This window comes from Balaenoptera physalus (assembly GCF_965194825.1).
Source record: "Balaenoptera physalus genome assembly, chromosome: X".
Taxonomy (NCBI): domain Eukaryota; kingdom Metazoa; phylum Chordata; class Mammalia; order Artiodactyla; family Balaenopteridae; genus Balaenoptera; species Balaenoptera physalus.
The window spans coordinates 21,245,146-21,262,985 of NC_138903.1; the positions used below are offsets into that span (position 1 = coordinate 21,245,146).

Genomic DNA, 17,840 nt, shown 5'->3' on the forward strand with positions numbered 1-17,840 from the left:
TAACATCAACTTTTTTTTTTTTTAAAGAGAAAACCAGCTTCTATTTTATCTTTGGAGGGCAGAATTCACCCAAAATTAGGTCAGCAAAGCAAAGCAAGTATGTTTCATTTGCAATTGTTTCACCTTTAAAAATAATCATTGGATTTTGTTAAATTCACGCAAAAAAAATAATAAACTTGTCTGATAAACAGGAAGGAAACCTCAGAGCCAAAGAGTGAGATAATTGTTCGTTCAGGCAGGTTTTGAGTCATCTGGTTGGGCTGTACTGGTTTCACAGTCTTGGAACACAGATGACACATAATTTACCATGTTGCAAATTTATTTTGAACTTCCTCATTCAGACAGAAACTTAACAGTGCTTACCTAAAACTCCAAAATATAAATATATTTCTTTTCTCTCTTGGAATGGCATCCCAAGATCCATTCAGTCTTTAATGAGTTAAGAAAATAGAGGCAGGAAAAAAAAATCACAGAGGAACATTTACTTCAAAATTTGCCTTTCAAATGCTTCTATATTTTCAAACAACTAAAAAAAATTCCATTTTCTAAGAGGAAGAGGTATTCTGTCAAAGTAAAGTCTATCTAGACCCAAGTTTCGTTTCCTAATAGACCGCTGTGTGCACAGAGAATGCCGAACTCACTGACAACAACTGCCTTCAACCTCATCTCAGTTATTCACAGGCTCTTCCTTCTTTAAGGAAAAGGAAACTACAACATTCTTTTGGAAAAAAAATCATGGGCAAGGCTCAATTCAGCTGATGACAATCTGGATTCATAATGAAAATCTCTGTGAAAATAAGGAACAAAAACAAGAGAAGTCAATATTTGGACTAAACACAGCAATTTTTAACAGTGCTCCCGAAAGATGTGACTCCACAAACAGGCTCAGTCAATATTTGCCAAGTGAGGTAAGCCATCAACAAACGATTTAGGAAACTTGTTGGAGTCCCTGTATCACTTGGTTCTTACTTACTCACTCACCAGTTTAACCCATGTCATAATACGACACATGAAGCAGCACCTCTAATGGGAGAGATTCATTTCAGCAAGCACAAAGAAAAGCAGGCTGTTATTTCACAAGGACTGACATCTATGGAATGGGGGAAAAAACAAAAATGAACGTTTATTATTTTCATATATCCTATTTAAAGACTGTTCAAAGGAATGAACAGGAACATCTGAAAAAAAGAAACCACTGGGTATCCCTCCCAACTAAAGCAATGAACATGCACTTGTGAACCTATCTCTAGCTCCCACAGAGGGGCTCCTCATCCTCACCCAACCAAAGACGTCCTTAAGTTGGAGCCAGTGTGGGCTTTGAACAAAACACGCTGCATTGCTTCAAAGACTTAGAAAGAAGTAGGAAGACAAAGGGTGACTGTATTTAAAGTGCCTTTAAAACAATATTCATTCAAAATACAACTTACTGTCTATAATGGTATTATCATGAAAATATAGCTTAATATTCAAAGTTATAGGCTCTCGGTATAATGAAAACTCTACAACCCTTGCTCTAAATTCCTCCTTCTACAAGTTTTAGTGTACAATGAACACAAGTTTTTTTTTGTTTGTTTGTTTTTTTAAATTTATTTATTTATTTATTTTTTTGGCTGTGTTGGGTCCTCGTTTCTGTGCGAGGGCTTCCCCTAGTTGCGGCGAGCGGGGGCCACACCTCATCGCGGTGCGCGGGCCTCTCACTATCGCGGCCTCCCTTGTTGCGGAGCACAGGCTCCAGACGCGCAGGCTCAGTAGTTCTGGCTCACGGGCCCAGTTGCTCCGCGGCACGTGGGATCTTCCCAGACCAGGGCTCGAACCCGTGTCCCCTGCATTGGCAGGCAGACTCTCAACCACTGCGTCACCAGGGAAGCCCTGAACACAAGTTTTAAAACCCACTAAATTAAGAAACTGGCACTGTTCCAGTTTTCTAATAAAACTGGCATAAGGCCATGCAAAAATCAGGAAAAACTCAGCAAAAGTGAAAAACAAATAGCTTCCAAATTCTACAATATACCTCTAGACTGAGTTTTTTTTCCCCTGAAAATATCCACATAAACTTTCATGCTGTATGCACTAACCATAAATTTCCGCTTAAGCATTACTGGGGAAAATTAACTGATACAAACTATAATTCCTCAAGGAGAATTCCCTCGGAGATGTTTTAACTGTAAGGGCAAAAAATCTTTATCATCTTTCAAAATATGTGACATTTAAAATAATATTCAAGTAAAATAAACTTACAGTACTTTTCCAATTTACAGATGATTTTCCTTTTCCAGTTATCAGTGTAATTCTCCCCTTAGTTTGTAATAGTAACATACTATTCACGATAGGAAAATTTATTTCAGGACTTCCCTGATGGCACGGTGGTTAAGAATCTGCCCGCCAATGCAGGGGACATGGGTTCGAGCCCTGGTCCGGGAAGATCCCACGTGTCGTGGAGCAACTAAACCCGTGCACCACAACTACTGAAGCCTGCACTCTAAAGCCCGCAAGCCACAACTACTGAGCCCGTGCGCCGCAACTACTGAAGCCCGCGTGCTCTAGAGCCCGTGTGCCACAACTACTAAAGCCCGTGTGCTCTAGGGCCCACGTGCCACAACTACCGAGCCTGTGTGCTGCAACTACTGAAGCCTGCACACCTAGAGCCTGTGCTCCGCCACAAGAAGCCATCAAGCCACTGCAATGAGAAGCCCGCACACCGCAACAAAGAGCAGCCCCCGCTTGACGCAACTAGAGAAAGCCTGTGCACAGCAAGGAAGACCCAACGCAGCCAAAAAAAAAAAAAAAAGGAAATTTATTTCAGAAAGATAGGCAATAAAGGCATTACATCAAGACCAAACAGCCACAACAGGTAATAATGCCTTATAGCCAAGGATACGGTCACCTCAGGCTCCTATGAGCAGTGAGCTCTGAGTGGAGCTCACATCTCCGTCCTTCAGGAAGAAAGTGATGCAGACCAGCTTTCACTAGGCCATCTTCTGGCCCTTGAAGCATCTGATGATTCCTCCATCTCCAGCCCACATCTCTCTCAGGAAAACTCCTCACTCCTGGATTCCATGTCAACTGATTACCACCTCTTAATGTCCACAGATACTTCTCCAAGTCCAACCTATTCAAAAGCAAGTTATCACCTCCCCGCAAACCGAACTCAGCCTTCTTCCACTCTCCCATCTCAATCAACAGTTCTAAGAGCCACTCAATTTTCCAAGCCAAAAGCCTGGGCAGCATCCTTAAATTCTCCTTCTCCCAACTCTGCCACATCCAATGAACTACCAAGATTTGACACTAAAAAATACTTCTGGAAAGTTCCAAGACTGTGCACCACCATAACACTACCATAGCAGCCTCCTACAAGACGCCAACTAAAAGTTATTAATAACTCACGTTTACAGAGAGCTTACTTTGTACCAAACACTGTGCTAAACTTTGGGTCTGAGTTAATTTAATCCACGCAACAATTTAAGGTTGGTACTAGTCATATCCTTGTTTTATAGATGAGGACACAGCTACAGAGAACTTTAGTGTCTCACCCTAGGTAACAAGGTTTTAACTTGGCACTGATCTCTCAGTTCTGTGTCCTTGCATGAGCGTTTCTGCTCTGCTTGGAAGGCCCTTTCAACCATGTCTGCTCAGCTTCAAAGGCATGTTCTCCTCTATCAAGTCTCCTTATGCCCCCTGCTGGTGCTTGTTCCTCTAAGTCAGTAGTTCTCAAGGTTGGCTACATGCCCTATATGCCCTATAAACTAGATCCCTAAATCTCAACCCCAGAGATTCTGATAGCACTGGTCTGGGTGCAGTCTGGGCATAGGGACTTATAAAAGCAACCCAGGTGGGTCTAATATGCAGTCAAGGTTGAGACCTACTGCTCTATATTTCCCCAACCCTTTTATATCAGAGCACTTATCCCACTGCATCTGAATGAACTGTTCCTGTCTGTGCCACTAATTACATTGTGAGGTCCTGAAACCCAAGTTTCACAGTCACCTGGGGGGCTTTTTCAAAACTAGAGATTCCTGGACCTCACTTAAAAACTAAATCCGACCCATGGGCAGGCCTTGGAAACTGTCTCACAAATAATTCTGATATGTGGCCACACTGGGGGACTCTCTCCTAGGTAAAAAATGGGTCTTTTCATTTATACCTGCCAAGGTACCGCAGAGTGCCCAGCCCATAGATGAACTGTGATAAACATTTGTGCAACAAATGAAATCTAGTAACATGAATCTGAAGACTGGGTGTATGTAGTCAGTATTCAAGCTTCTTGCAGCAGCACCTGGAAAAGCTGCTTCCTGCAATAGAATGCAAACACTGGGCAGCTTTTCAAATGTGTTTTGTGATCCACCAGTGCCCCCTACTGACTTGAAGATGGATAGCTAAATCAAAACAACGGTTAAAACACAAATATTTTCATTGTATATGCACATAACTAGCCACACAAACTGTACTTTTTCCACCAACACCTATACTATCAACTCTTCTGCCCTCCAGTCCTAGTTGACCCAAGCTGATAAGTCTCAAACCTGATCAAGCCCTACCATGTGCTCAGCCCCACTCCCAGGCTGCAATCATGAAAGACGGCCAGTAGCAGTTCTCAGCAGCGCCCTCAAAGACTCTCACTTATCTTTTTTGTTCTTTGGTCAATGCCTCTTCCAAATCCCACCACACTCATAAAATCACTCACCTGGAAAATACAAGAAACCATTCATCTACCAGTTTGCCTCAGTTCTTACTATTCAACGTATGACAGGAGACGACCAGCATCTACATCACCCAGGAGCTTGTTAAAAAATGAAGACTCTGAGGCCCCCACCCAGACCTCCTGGATCAGAATCTGCATTTTAATAAGAGTCGCATGCACATGAAAGCTTGAGAAGCACTGGTCCTCACCTACTAGACCTGACACCGCCATTTTATGACAAATAATTTTCTAAGTAACTCTTGCTATCTTGAAGTAAAATTCATCACCCACCTACATACATAAGTCCAAAAAAAAAGAGAGACCCGTATATCAATTTGATGGTAACACAATGGAGAAAAGGAAAGACTTATAAGCATTATATTTCAGCATACGAATGTTCAACACAACTAAATGAAAGATGTGAAGAACAAACCAAGTTTCTAAAACACGCTCGAGGCAGGTGGTACCATCCAGATGAGAACCACTAGTCTACAATTACTGCCATCCTTCGTTCCCTTCCATCTCACAGGTGGAAGGGACTATCTCTCCTCCTTTTCGAAGATAAGGGATTCTCTTTTATAAAAGTTCCCTCCCTACATTCCTCCCGAGGCCATAAACATTGCCAAATCTTGAATACTGGAACAACCACAAAACAACTCTAGAATCTTGACCAAACATGTCCCTCAAGTTACTATATTCTCCCTCCTTCCCTTGACAGTCAAGCTTATAAACCCCATTTACTCATCTTTCAGCCACCAACCCATATTAATCTAGCTTTCACTTCCATCAGTAAACCTACATGTATAAACATTGTGAAAGCCTTCCAACCAAATTGCCCAAAACAGTGAACACTTCTCCAAACCCATCTAACTCATCTTTCTGTAACAGACATTGTCGTTGCACATCCAGTCTCCATTCCCCCACTGTGTTCGTGGATTCATTTCTCTCCCAGGTGATTAATGTAGTGATCCCATCCTGAGCTGATCCTGTTTAGTCTAAGCCAATCAGGGCATGGCATTCCCCTGGCACTGGCTATTGGGTCAGGGGCACTGGTCCAATCAGACTGAAGAGTGTAATCCAAGTCTGGGAGTTTTGTCCTCTCTCTTTCTCTTGCTCTAGTGGATGGGAAAGCATGTGTTACTGGCAGTCATCTTGCAACCATAAGGAGAACCAATCTTACTTCGGAAAGCCAAGAAAAGAGATGGGGACCTTGAGGACATCGTTGACCCGCTGGAGTCCACCCTTTCTCTGGACTTTGTGAAATAATTTTCCTTACTATTTAAGCAATTGGGTTTTCCCAACTGGAAGCACCCTAACATAGCCTGTCCTTGAAACTTCCCTCCCTTAATTTTCTAAACATCACTCTTGTGCTCCTACTTCTACTTATCAAAAGTTGCTTCTCGAAAATCTCTGGCCTTCCCTCTTCCTCTTTCTCCTCCTTCCATTTTGGTATCCACCAAGGTTTGTCGTTAGTTTTTCTACTCAAAGCACATATTTCAACAATTTCAGCTCCCTTTATCTTTCCCTTGACACAGCACAGCTGAGCTACTGGCACTTCCTCAATGGAGTACCCCTGCTGCTGTTCCCCAGCTCATCCACCTGAGGAACTCCTGTCTCTCAAAACTTGCCTCCCCTGAAGTCCCCAGGGGTTCCTTCCCTTTTTTGTGCCACTGACCTCTTTGGCAGTCTGGTGAGCGCTATGGACCCCTTCTCAAAATAATGCTTCTAATTGCATAAATGCCAATTATAGTGCAATATAATTGTTTTTTAAGACCCAAAATCTGATACAGTAATATGTGCTTCTTTATTAGCTCATTAATACTAAAAAGATCTAGTAGTGAGTCATAACTACTATAACTTTGATGTAGTGATGAGCATCAATGATATTTGGAGATCTGTAAGAACTGTAATGTGACATGAAAATGTCTGTGACATGCACTGGTCCTGTTAACTTCGACTGGTGACAGGTACTGCCAATACTACTGTAGTTTGTTGCTGTAGTAGCTTATTAAATGAATTGCTCCCAAGCAATCACATGTCCTCATATCCATGCTCTGTGTAGTCCCCCACCATATTGACTCTGGGCTTGGCCATATGACTCATTTTGACATCAACAAATGTGATGCAAGCAGGTGTTTAGCATCAGGACTAGCCTTCTTGGAACCCAGTAACCATGTTAGGAAGCCCAAGATAGCCACACTGAGGGGCCCTAGGCCCACAGATATGGGAATAAGTCCACCTCATAGTCTAGCCACCAGCTGAATTCAGCCACTGGGAGATGCCAGCAGAACTGCCCAGTCAACCTATAGATGGTGAGAAATAATAAATCATTGTTGTTTTAAGGTCGTTATCTGGAAATAGATAACAAACAGTTACCTACATTCATAACTGAAGGAAATCCTAAACTGCAGTGAAAGATTAGTGAAAAAGAGTATTTTTTTCCCCTCAGAGTTCAGGGACCCCCTGAATGCTATTCGCAGACCCTCTGAAGGGCCAATAACCACAAACCCCTGGTAAGACAGATCCTGCTCTTTTTACTACCACAGTACATTGATAACCATATAAGCTGATCACAGCATATCCTTTGTTGTTCCAACCTTAAAACTGAGCCGAGCTCCTAGCACATAATAGATGTTCAACATAAATTTATCAAATGAACCAAGTTTCTTATGGGATCTGTTGTCCTAACTAAACTGTGAGCTGCCTGAAAACAAAATAAAAGCAAATACTTGGATGTCACTTCTATGTCCCAGGACCTCTTCCAAGTGCTTAACACATACTAACTTATTTATTCCTTATAACAACCCTATGAGGTAGATATTATTTCCCCAATTTCACCAATAGGAAAACAGGCTCAGAGAGGTTAAGTGACTTGTCCAAGGTGACACAGCTAGAAAGTGGCAATGCCAAGATTGGATGGCCAAATCCATGTTCTGATTTTATTGTCTGTCCTAATGCACCCAAAGCACATTGCAGAAGCTCAATAAGAGTTTTAAATGAGTAGTGCAATTCTGATATTTCATTAGCAATATTTTATGGGTGCACTGCTTCTTCAAGACTCGATTTTGTAGACTCCTTTCTAGTAGCCTGTGATTTGTTTTTCATGATAGAAAATATCATTTACTTTTTTTTAAACTAGGAATAACACCTTCATGTGTACAGATTTTCGAAACAGTCTTCCCCGTAAAAGTGTATTTCTTTCAAAGGACATGAGTTCACAGAATGTAAATGGAGTTGACCTATCCATACTATATACTGTTCACTGGAAATGGCAGAGAAGTTCCAGCTTCTCCCTCTCACCCAGCCATTCCCATGCCAGCCTCCCCGACTTCCTGCAGCAGCTTCTCCGAAGGTGACCCTCCCCCATTCATACACCAGGTTCTGAAACCTGACCTTACCAGGCAACCAGAACCGAACCCCGCAGTGCCCTGAGGTGGCCTAACCCTACTCACGAACCCAAGAGGGCACCAGACGAAGGGTGGATACTTTGTACTTTAATTTTTTAAGTGTTTTATTCACAAGAGCACAACCCAAAGGGCCCCACCCACCCACCCCCGGGTCTCACGCCTCCGCCCGGCAGCGCCTCGCTCCACGCGGACCGGTGAATGAACTGCGGAGCCGGGACGCAGCCGGCCCGGAGGCGGGAAAAACCTCGGGGCGAGCCGGGCCTGATCCCCGGAGAGGCCCACGAGAGCGCGGGGAGGGCTCCGGGAGGCCGGGAAGGGGCGGTGACAGCTGTGACCCGGCTCCACTCTCTCACCTTGAACATGTCGCTGGCAGCGGCGGCTCCGGCGGGGGTCACCCGGCCTTGACCCCGCCCACTACAGAGAGGTGGCTACGGCGGCCGGCTAGGGCCCGATTCCTCCGACCGCAAATGGGCCTCGGTGCGGGTGACGGCCGTACAGCCAATTCGATCCGACCAAGGCTTAGCTCGGAAGCCTCGGGGGGAAACCGCGACGTTGAGCAGCAGCGCGTCGCGCCTCGAGCGGCGAGCGAACGCAAGCCCCGCCTTCCAGAGGCTCCACCCCTGCGCCGACGGTTGCTAGGCGGCGGGAAAGCGCCACCTCAGTGTGGGCGGCACGCGGGGGTGAGAGGAGGGAGGTACCGGCCCCGCGCCCCGCTGGGAATCGGCCTTCGCCGTTGCGATTGGACGCCCAGTGGTGTGGGCTGAGAATCGTGTGTGCGGAGGCCGCCGGGCGGGGGCGCTCGGCAGGCCTCGGGCGGCTTCGAAAGCCTAGCAGCCGCAGCTGCCGACCTCTGGGGCCTGGATTTACCTCACAAAAGGTTTTTAGTTTTGTGGGGATTTTGTTGTTGTTGTTGTTGTTGTTGTTTTACTCTGGGCTGGACATTTCTAAGATTTTAAATTTAAACTAATTTGCCACGTCCTTTAATCTCGAAAGACCTGACATTTTATTTTTCCTCTTGAAAATACTTAAGCTCTGTCCCTCACTGGGAATCAAATGTCCCTTAATACTAGTAGAAATAAGTAATAATGACAATAATTATCTTTTTTTTAAAAATTAATTAATTTATTTATTTTTGGCTGTGTTGGGTCTTCGTTTCTATGCGAGGGCTTTCTCCAGTTGCGGCAAGTGGGGGCCACTCTTCATCGCGGTGCGCGGGCCTCTCACTATCGCGGCCTCTCTTGTTGTGGAGCACAGGCTCCAGACGCGCAGGCTCAGTAGTTGTGGCTCACGGGCCTAGTTGCTCCGCGGCATGTGGGATCTTCCCAGACCAGGGCTCAAACCCGTGTCCCCTGTATTGGCAGGCAGATTCTCAACCACTGTGCCACCAGGGAAGCCCCGACAATAATAATCTTATTAACAAGAGTAGCAACCACCAATAGCGTTTACTATATGCCAGGCTCTGACCTAAACTCCTCATACATAGTCGTCTTCTCTTTCCAACAACCCAAGTAGGTGGGCACGATTATTACTTCCCATCTAATAGATGAAGAAACTGAGGCACAGACAAGTAATATGTGCAAGGCCACACAGAAGGAAAGTGGGAAGTCTGGATCCAAATCTAAGTTGTCAGCCTTTAAACCCTGTGATCTCACCTAAACAATTGTTACAGTGGCTCATAATGGGGTTGTGTTTCATATTTCATTCTGTATTTTATATTCTAAACCTATAGCAAGTGTAAGCCCATCCAGGCAGGCATCCAGAAGATTTGGGGGATTTTTGTGATGCAGTGTCACTGCCCTGCAGCCAAAGACCACTAGGAACACATCTGTAGTTGAACAAGTTGGGTTTTTTTCTTGTTGCTGCTAGGAAAATGCACACCTTGGGAAACAGTGGGGCATCTCAGTAAGAGGGTGTTAGAAAGATTTATTCTAGGATTGGGCTTTGGTTGGGTGATTTGGGGGCGGGTTCAAGGAAGCAGGGCTTTGCTCTGGGTTCGGTGGTGTTAGGAAGCCAGGGTTAACACTAAAGCCCAGCTGTGAGTGCCAGGCCAGCTCCTGGATATATATTTTTTTAATATAGATTTATTTATTTTTTTATTTATGGCTGCATTGGGTCTTCATTGCTGCGTGCGGGCTTTTCTCTAGTTGCGGTGAGCAGGGGCTACTCCTCGTTGCGGTGCGCAGGCTTCTCATTGCAGTGGCTTGTCTTGTTGAGGAGCACGGGCTCTAGGCACACGGGCTTCAGTAGTTGTGGCTCTCGGGTTCAGTAGTTGTGGCACGCGGGCTCAGTAGTTGTGGCTTGCGGGCTCTAGAGCGTAGGCTCAGTAGTTGTGGTGCATGGGCTTAGTTGCTCTGTGGCATGTGGGATCTTCCTGGACCAGGGCTTGAACCCGTGTCCCCTGCATTGGCAGGTGGATTCTTAACCACTGCACCACCAGGGAAGCCCCAGCTCCTGGATATCAAGGCATGCTTTTCTCTTTCTCGAGAGAATAGTGTATTCCAAGCCATCCACATCCCCATCCCTAAGGAGAAATATTAAGGAGACTCTGAAGGCTCTGCATCAGTAATGGAATGTCACATGTATATAAAAGTGTGACTTATAAGTGATAAATTAGGGCAGAAATTCTTAATTTGGGGGTACATGAACTTGGGGAAAAATTGCAACTTTATTTTCACTAACGTCTAACTGAACTTTAGCATTTCTTTCAATTATAGTGTAGGTAACAAACCACAGTAGTATCAGCAGCACCTGTGACTTTGTCATCCATAGAAAGCACAGTATTTTCATATCATGTTACAGTCACGGCAGATTTCTTGAAATATCGTTTCTGCTCATTACCACTTCACAAGTACAGTGATTATTAGCACTCTCGTATTATTTAATGCATAAAGAAGACACATTTCTATAATTTTGTTTTTGAAAATGTTTTGACAATGATTTCAATATAATTGGAGTCTTTTGTAATCCCATATAGTTTATGTTATGCGTCTTAAAAAACATAGTTCGTAGAAGGAGTTTGTCCATAGGGGTCCATGGCACCAAAAGAAAAGATAAAGAGGACCTGGTTTAGTACAAGATACTAAGCAGCGACTAAGAATTTGGCAGCTGCTTCCAAATTGGAGTAATGTGTCAAAGGATAGAAAACCAGAGATGGAATCAGATCACTTACTACACGTCCTCTCACTTTACCAGGGAGGGAACTGAGCTACTGAAAGGTTAAGGGACTTGCCCAAAGTCTCACAGCTATTCCATGGTAAAAACCAGGATGAAAAGTTTTTAGAAAGCATGTAAAAACCCTCCACTGTGATAGGCACTGGGGATTCCATAGTTAGCAAGATGCCTCCTGCCTTCAACAAGCTTGTTGGGGTGACGGCCAAGAAACCAAATTATGATGCAATATGAGAAGTACTGTAAAAGAAAAACACATACAGTATTATGGGACCTTGGAGACAGTAGTCAGTAGTTCTGGAAAAAAGACAGTGGAAAACTTCAGAGAAGAGGCATCAATTAGCTGGGGTCTTGAAAGATGAATTGATGTTTGCTGGTGGTAGGGAAGCATTCCAGGTAGAGGAAATGGCATGATCAGCAGCACAGAGTCGTAAAACATTGATTTTGGCAAGAAGTTCTTGTTCTCACAGAGTATAGAGAGGAATGCTAGTGGAAAGTTGATATTTTGAGATTTGAGAAAGAATGGAACTAGATTGTGAAAAGAGTTGAACGCAATTCTAAGGAGTCTGGACTTTAGCTTGGAGGAAATGAGGTGTCCCTGAAAGATTTTAAGTTGAAGAGTGATAAGGTTGGATTATTGCTCTGAAAAGTTAACTCCAGCTGCAGTGTGGAGGATGGAAGAGGCTGCAGACAGGGAGACCAGTTAGAAGGCTATGGATAGATCCACTTGTCTTTCCCATATACCTCATAATATTTGTAGTACACAAAGAATGTAAGCAACATTAAGAGATCTAGGAATAAAGACGCAGACGTAGAGAATGGACTTGAGGACACGGGGAGGGGGAAGGGTAAGCTGGGAGGAAGTGAGAGAGTGGCATGGACATATATACACTACCAAATGTAAAATAGATAACTAGTGGGAAGCAGCCGCATAGCACAGGGAGATCAGCTCAGTGCTTTGTGTCCACCTAGAGGGGTGGGATAGGGAGGGTGGGAGGGAGACGCAAGAGAGAGGAGATATGGGGACATATGTATATGTATAGCTGATTCACTTTGTTATAAAGCAGAAACTAACACACCATTGTAAAGCAATTATACTCCAATAAAGATGTTAAAAAAAAAAAAGAAAAAAAAGTGTTACTCATGGCTCAAAAAAAAAAAAAGAGATCTATGAAACCTTCCTTTTTCAGGGGTTTTGGAATTAGCACAACAATCATAATGGCACTTGAGTCTCATCCAAACAGTATAATAACATAGATTGTGACCTCAAATGTTTAATTTATGTATTTCAGAGTACTTCATTGTGAGGAAAATGAGTCATTCCCCAAAGACATCAGTTACTGGTGTCCCAAAATCAGATAGTCCACACTTGGGAAAAGGTCACAAAGTACATTTGTCAAATACTGTAAAGACAAAGGGAAAACAACAGTAAGTAGCCATCTTTCGCCTTGTATCATCTTCCACAACTGAACAGTTTCCGTATGGTATTTACCCAGCTAACATCAAACACTTCTTGTTTGAAGAATTTGTAAATTAGAGGTTTTTTGTGTGTTTTAAAATTACTTGTGAATTGAATAATAATTATTATAATTATAGTATTTCATAACTGACAAAGCATGTTAACACACATCTCTTTGATCCTGACACAACCCTGTGATGCAGTCTTGTTATTACATTTTATAAGTGAGGAAGTAGCAACTGGAAGAAGGTAAATGATTTGCAGAAGGTTAAACAGCTTATAAATGGCATCAGCTAGTATTCAAGGGTTTGTTTCCATACTTCAGGCCTTTTCTACTCTACATCTTGTAGTCTGCACTTTGCCAGTCAACAGTGGCATTATACAGGAGTACCTACCTCTCTTTGTAGCCCTATGAGGGGTAATGATGGGGTTGGGGGGGGCAGTTCTTGGAGAGTGAGATCCCTATTATCTGCCAGTGCTGGGACATGATCCAAAGTAGAATAATGCTGTGACCTGACTGGGATGAGCCTGGTTCAAACAAAGATCAGAGAAGGGAGTTTCTTTTTCTAGGGCATGGTCATCTGCTCCCAGAAGAAAATTGGGCCTACTGTAACTTCAACTATTCTACATTCTATTTTCTTAGCACTTGAACTAGTTGGACAGTGTTTTTAAGAACTATAATGGAATCATTTTAGGTCATGGATGTTTTTAGAAAGCACATTTTTTTGACGATAAAGTTTTAGCCAGGATTTTTTTTAATCTCAAGGGAAATATTCTCAAGCATTTCATATCCTCATTCTGACTAGATTCTGCAGATGACCAGTTCTAATTACCACATCCAAATGTTCCTCATTAGGTCAGTCTTAGGGTGGAGGATGGGGAGATGCAAGAGGAGGAAGCATAAATTCAGAGTTCCCCAAGACTTTAGGAAAATGAAAACTACTTCACAAATCTTAAGCTCTTTTTTTTCCTCTCAGAAATAATAAAGATATTTCAGCTCACACGATACAGAGAGTGTGGTTATCTCATCTCGACAAATCAATGTTTCAACTCCTTAAGTGTACAATTTGTGCAGCGGTATGTATTTTGCTTTTTGTTTGCTCTGACAGATATAATTACTTATCAAGGTAAAAGGTGTGTTAAATAGAGAAAGAATATATAACCTTTTAAAATCTCTTCTATTTGAATATAATAATATTGCATGGAATTATGGGATTTCTTCTTTGGTTGACCCTAAATGAATATTTCTGGATTTACTTTTAACATGGGTAACTACTGTGTCTTTTTCTGAAACCAATATGATTTTTTTAAAATCTATTTCGTATTTGAAGATGTGAGACAGTGATCTTCCAGCACTAAAAATCTCTGAATTAAAAGTGCCTTTGCCTTCCACCCAGCAATTTCACTTGTAGGAATCCATTCTACAATCTATGTACAGTTTCATTGCAGTATTGTTTGTAACAGCAAAGAGAGTAAACCCTATAATGTCCATCGATAGGATACTGGTTAAATAAATGTTGGTGCTTTCATACTGTTAAGGCTTGCAGCCTTGCATATGATTCTGCAATAGAAAGATAGCTAAAATATCTCATTAGTGAAAAGGCAAGTGCAGAACATTATGAATAATATAGTCCTATTTGAATAAAAACAAACAAACGAACAAAAAGGTGCACATCCCCCACTCCCCAAAGAAACAACTCTGGCAATGCTGGCAGAGTATTAAGCCTTCTTTCATATAGTACTAAATATTCTCCTAATAAAATCACCTGTGATTACAGTAATCTATAATTAGTAATAGTCACATTAAGCGAATTTTAGCAGCTCTGAAAAAAATGATAAACTCTGAGAAATGTGTATACTTTTTCACCGTCTGACCCACAGACCCATTGCTTTATTTATTTTTTAAATTTATTTATTTTTTTAAATTTTTTTTCCCTCTTGTGTCTCCCTCCCTCCCACCCTCCCTATCCCACCCTTCTAGCTGGTCACAAACCACCGAGCTGATCTCCCTGTGCTATGCGACTGCTTCCCACTAGCTAGCTATTTTACATTTGGTAGTGTATATATGTCCATATATACACTACCACTCTCTCACTTTGTCCCAGCTTACCCTTCCCCCTCCCCGTGTCCTCAAGTCCATTCTCTAGTAGGTCTGCGTCTTTATTCCCATCTTGCCCCTAGGTTCTTCATGACCATTTTCTTTTTTTTTTTTAGGTTCCATATATATGTGTTAGCATACGGTATTGGTTTTTCTCTTTCTGACTTACTTCACTCTGTATGACAGACTCTAGGTCCATCCACCTCACTACAAATAATTCAATTTTGTTCCCTTTTATGGCTGAGTAATATTCTATTGTATATATGTGCCACATCTTCTTTATCCATTCATCTGTTGATGGACATTTAGGTTGCTTCCATGTCCTGGCTATTGTAAATAGAGCTGCAATGAACATTGTGGTACATGACTCTTTTTTTAATCAGTCATCAATTTTATACACATCAGTGTATACATGTCAATACCAATCGCCCAATTCAGCACACCACCATCCCCACCCCACTGCGGTTTTCGCCCCTTGGTGTCCATACGTTTGTTCTCTACGTCTGTGTCCCAACCGCTGCCCTGCAAACCGGTTCATCTGTACCATTTTTCTAGGTTCCACATACATGCATTAATATACAATATTTGTTTTTCTCTTTCTGACTTACTTCACTCTGTATGACACTCTCTAGATCCATCCACTTCTCAACAAATGACTCAATTTCATTCCTTTTCATGGCTGAGTAATATTCCATTGGATATATGTACCACATCTTCTTTATCCATTCGTCTGTCGATGGGCATTTAGGTTGCTTCCATGACCTGGCTATTGTAAATAGTGCTGCAATGAACATTGGGGTGCATGTGTCTTTTTGAATTACGGTTTTCTCTGGGTATATGCCCAGTAGTGGGATTGCTGGATCATATGGTAATTCTACTTTTAATTTTTTAAGGAACCTCCATATTGTTCTCCATAGTGGCTGTATCAATTTACATTCCCACCAACAGTGCGAGAGTGTTCCCTTTTCTCCACACCCTCTCCAGCATTTTTTGTTTGTAGATTTTCTGATGATGCCCATTCTAACTGGTGTGAGGTGATACCTCATTGTAGTTTTGATTTGCATTTCTCTAATTATTAGTGATGTTGAGCATCTTTTCATGTGCTTCTTGGCCATCTGTATGTCTTCTTTGGAGAAATGTCTATTTAGGTCTTCTGCCCATTTTTGGATTGGGTTGTTTGTTTCTTTAATATTGAGCTGCATGAGCTGTTTATATATTTTGGAGATTAATCCTTTGTCCGTTGATTCGTTTGCAAATATTTTCTCCCATTCTGAGGGTTGTCTTTTCGTCTTGTTTATGGTTTCGTTTGCTGTGCAAAAGCTTTGAAGTTTCATTAGGTCCCATCTGTTTATTTTTGTTTTTATTTCCATTACTCTAGGAGGTGGATCAAAAAAGATCTTGCTGTGATTTATGTCAAAGAGTGTTCTTCCTATGTTTTCCTCTAAGAGTTTTATAGTGTCCGGACATGACTCTTTTTGAATTATGGTTTTCTCAGGGTATATGCCCAGTAGTGGGATTGCTGGGTCGTATGGCAGTTCTATTTTTAGTTTTTTAAGGAACCTCCATACTGTTCTCCATAGTGGCTGTATCAATTTACCCCACCAACAGTGCAAGAGGGTTCCCTTTTCTCCACACCCTCTCCAGCATTTATTGTTTGTAGATTTTTTGATGATGGCCATTCTGCCCAGTGTGAGATGATACCTCACTGTAGTTTTGATTTGCATTTCTCTAATGATTAATGATGTTGAGCATTCTTTCATGTGTTTGTTGGCAATCTGTATGTCTTCTTTGGAGAAATGTCTATTTAGGTCTTCTGCCCATTTTTGGATTGGGTTGTTTGTTTTTTTGATATTGAGCTGCATGAGCTGCTTGTAAATTTGGAGATTAATCCTTTGTCAGTTGCTTCATTTGCAAATATTTTCTCCCATTCTGAGGGTTGTCTTTTCGTCTTGTTTATGGTTTCCTTTGCTGTGCAAAAGCTTTGACGTTTCATTAGGTCCCATTTGTTTATTTTTGTTTTTATTTCCATCTCTCTAGGAGGTGGGTCAAAAAGGATCTTGCTGTGATGTATGTCATAGAGTGTTCTGCCTATGTTTTCCTCTAAGAGTTTTATAGTGTCTGGCCTTACATTTAGGTCTTTAATCCATTTTGAGTTTATTTTTGTGTATGGTGTTAGGCAGTGTTCTAATTTCATTCTTTTACATGTAGCTGTCCAGTTTTCCCAGCAACACTTATTGAAGAGGCTGTCTTTTCTCCATTGTATATTCTTGCCTCCTTTATCAAAGATAAGGTGACCACATGTGCGTGGGTTTATCTCTGGGCTTTCTATCCTGTTCCATTGATCTATATTTCTATTTTTGTGCCAGTACCATACTGTCTTGATTACTGCAGCTTTGTAGTATAGCCTGAAGTCAGGGAGCCTGATTCCTCCAGCTCCGTTTTTCTGGTGTACTGTCACTTTGCCATGCCCCCTCTGTTATTTTCAATAGATTGTGCCTGGGCAGGGTACCGCATTCCATTTATAGCACCATCATCTATTTCAGGAACATCATGTGACACATGAAATTTTGAAGAAAGTGAGCCCTTTAGAGGCTGAGCTTGTTAAAGATCCTTGCATGAAGTGTAAAGTTAGATTCAGGTAATGTTTTTATGCTGATTTATTTCAAGCAGTACTTCGTTAATGTGAAGGAATCTTAGAAATTTATTTTCTTAAGTCCTCATATGTAATTACAAAGTAAATGTGTTGTTCTTATTTACATTTATTATGTGAAGAAACTGAGGCATGACTCTTGGGCCAAAAGTTGCCTTGAGAGTAGCTCTCATCTCTCATGATGTGTTCAGTCTGACACACATATGAGAATAACTGTGAGCACACATGCCAAAGTGTGGCTCTTTCATACTCTGTGATCCGTTTCATTATCAGTTCTTTTTATGCTCTGGTATAGCCTTTACCCTGCATGCAAAAAACTATGTGAATGATCTTAAGTACAAGGAGGAGAAGTAACAGCCCCAAACCTGATGCCAAATGAC

The 17,840-nt window shown here is 42.1% G+C and overlaps 2 protein-coding genes across 13 annotated transcripts in view; one reads left to right on the forward strand and one right to left on the reverse strand.

The window, feature by feature from the left end:
- Nucleotides 1–8,656, reverse strand: part of APOO (apolipoprotein O) — a 64,327-nt gene extending 55,671 nt beyond the window's left edge. For 2 of the 10 annotated variants that reach the window (XM_082447290.1, XM_082447291.1), the window contains exon 1: nucleotides 8,439–8,655. In XM_082447290.1, the coding sequence (XP_082303416.1) occupies nucleotides 8,439–8,447 (9 nt within the window). In that variant the 5' untranslated portion in view covers nucleotides 8,448–8,655. Of the gene's footprint in view, nucleotides 1–981; nucleotides 1,091–8,438 lie in introns of all 10 variants that reach the window. The other 8 variants (XM_082447295.1, XM_082447296.1, XM_082447293.1 and 5 more) reach the window with 7 other exon arrangements.
- The window catches only part of LOC309652914 (uncharacterized protein CXorf58), a 35,098-nt gene continuing 18,354 nt past the window's right edge, over nucleotides 1,097–17,840 (forward strand). Inside the window, exons 1-4 of one of the 3 annotated variants that reach the window (XM_082447217.1) lie at nucleotides 1,097–8,156; nucleotides 12,546–12,681; nucleotides 13,690–13,789; nucleotides 17,354–17,448. In XM_082447217.1, coding sequence (XP_082303343.1) covers nucleotides 12,566–12,681; nucleotides 13,690–13,789; nucleotides 17,354–17,448 — 311 coding nt within the window. In that variant the 5' untranslated portion in view covers nucleotides 1,097–8,156; nucleotides 12,546–12,565. The other 2 variants (XM_082447216.1, XM_082447215.1) reach the window with 2 other exon arrangements.